Raw genomic sequence first — 2,500 nt, 5'->3', positions numbered from 1 at the left:
CTAGGCTAGGCTGGGAGGTCTTTAGATAGGCTAGGCTAGGCTGGGAGGTCTTTAGAGAGGCTAGGCTAGGCTGGGAGGTCTTTAGAGAGGCTAGGCTAGGACTGGGAGGTCTTTAGAGAGGCTAGGCTAGGACTGGGAGGTCTTTAGAGAGGCTAGGCTGGGAGGTCTTTAGAGAGGCTAGGCTAGGCTGGGAGGTCTTTAGAGAGGCTAGGCTAGGCTGGGAGGTCTTAAGAGAGGCTAGGCTAGGCTGGGAGGTCTTTAGAGAGGCTAGGCTAGGCTGGGAGGTCTTTAGAGAGGCTAGGCTGGGCTGGGAGGTGTTTAGAGAGGCTAGGCTAGGCTGGGAGGTGTTTAGAGAGGCTAGGCTTGAGGCTAGAAAGGATACAGCTATGGGTAAAAGATGAGTTCCCATACGGTAAATGAGCCAGAGAGAGGAAGCGGATGGAGCCGAGGCTAAGACTGGGGCTAGGCCCAAGTCCGAGGTTGGGGCTGAGGTTTGAGGTTTGAGGTTGCGGCTTGGCTCATGGCTGAGGTTGGGGGCCTACAACCCAGTAGGGCCCACAAAAAACCACACTACTATTATGTAAGTGCCTGACTAAATTAGTATGCATTATAGACCTAACTAATACTCATACTAATGCATCAGAGTTAAAACAAAACCACAAAATCATGTAATATTGATGGAAGACGTTTTTTATATTCTAAGCAATAACCCCGCCGTTAAAAAAATGGTTTGGTCCATGGTTTGCGCTGATGCTATTGATCCTGAACTGCAGCAGTAGCCAGCAGGTGTGGCTGTTAGTCTAGCGAGGTGCAAACAATGTCTAAACAGAAAGATAAATCGGGATTTTTAAAAAAAAGAGTGCAGAGAGGGGCCAGGTGCAACAGACCAGGAGCACAGAATATAGATTATTTTTCCAAAGAAAGGTGAGAGAGTCAAGCTAGCTAGCAGAACTATAACTTTAACTAGCAAACTGTACAGGCTAGGCTAGCCAGCTACTTCACTAGTGTGGTCACCGGTGTACACAATCACTTGACAAGGCTGACATGACCAAATTATCCACTAATATAATCATCCACAAAAAAGATCCGGAAGGTCATAATTAGCCAAACACATACTTACTAAGTATATCTAAAATCCAGCAGCAGGACACACTTACATGTGCGTGTACTAAAACTAAACTGCTGTGCTACATTAGCCTGTTGATATGAGTCTTGTTAATGAGAGTTTAACTTTACATCATGCCCTCCTCATAAAATAACACAGCGAAGCTGTTTGCTATGATCAAATAAGGGAGAATTAATAGAGTACAAGAAATGTATACATACAGTATGCATAACATATAGAATACTTACATAATACATGCATAATGCATACATAAAATATGCATAATGCATACATAATGCATACATGCATGCATACATACATACATACAGTACATACATACAATCTGTATAGATATGTATAATAAGTATAATAATATACATACATTGTACACTTCAGCTCATTCACAACTCTGCAGCCCGACTATGAACCATGAACCAAGAGGAGAGATCACACTGGTCCAGTCTGAGATCACACTGGTCCAGTCTGAGATCACACTAGTCCAGTCTGAGATCACACTGGTCCAGTCTGAGATCACACTGGTTCAGTCTGAGATCACACTAGTCCAGTCTGAGATCACACTAGTCCAGTCTGAGATCACACTAGTCCAGTCTGAGATCACACTAGTCCAGTCTGAGATCACACTAGTCCAGTCTGAGATCACACTAGTCCAGTCTGAGATCACACTAGTCCAGTCTGAGATCACACTAGTCCAGTCTGAGATCAAACTGGTCCAGCCTGAGATCACACTAGTCCAGTCTGAGATCACACTAGTCCAGTCTGAGATCACACTAGTCCAGTCTGAGATCACACTAGTCCAGTCTGAGATCACACTAGTCCAGTCTGAGCTGCTCTGCACCGACTTCCAGTAACATGTAGAGTTGATTTCAGGATCCTCTTTATATACAAAGCCCTTATTGGGCGAGGACCAGACTATATTATTAAATCCCCGCTCAACTAGGCCTTCCAGAACCCTGTTCTCATATCCCGCTGGTTCTAGAAGTCTCCAGGAACAAGCAGAAGAAAACCAATAACCGCTTGGCTATTTTGACTTATTAGTGAACTGCTGGACCATTGGCAATTACACATTAGTCTCTCTCAGCTTTTTCGATTCTGTAATGAATGGTATTCATAAGCCAATTTAGATGTGTTTTTAGATAGTTAATACCAAGAGTAGGAACTTCATCAATAATGTTCCATAAAATACAGAAAGAATACACCTAATTGAGTGTACTGCACTGTCTAGAACATACAGTAGAGGAACAGACAAATAAAGAACAAATAAATAATACATAGTCTCAGTTTTTTTTTAAAGGTTGTGTGAAATTGAGGGCCTAGACCAATATTCTTTCAGGGGGCGTTGAATTCATAACAACGGCCCTGGCTGAGGGGGGGGGG

The 2,500-nt window shown here is 43.6% G+C and overlaps 1 protein-coding gene across 1 annotated transcript in view; it reads left to right on the top strand.

The window, feature by feature from the left end:
* Nucleotides 1-1,527: 1,527 nt before the first annotated feature.
* The window catches only part of LOC311316718 (thyrotropin-releasing hormone-degrading ectoenzyme-like), a gene marked incomplete at both ends in the record, with an annotated part of 51,859 nt that continues 50,886 nt past the window's right edge, over nt 1,528-2,500 (top strand). Inside the window, one exon of the mRNA XM_084447649.1 lies at nt 1,528-1,970. Within this exon, the coding sequence (XP_084303775.1) occupies nt 1,528-1,970 (443 nt within the window). The remainder of the gene's footprint in view (nt 1,971-2,500) is intronic.

The sequence above is a fragment of the Borostomias antarcticus genome, assembly GCF_949987555.1.
Source record: "Borostomias antarcticus genome assembly, chromosome: 13".
NCBI lineage: Eukaryota > Metazoa > Chordata > Actinopteri > Stomiiformes > Stomiidae > Borostomias > Borostomias antarcticus.
The sequence above is the reverse complement of the archived record's forward strand: the minus strand, read 5'-3'. Positions and strand labels throughout refer to the sequence as shown.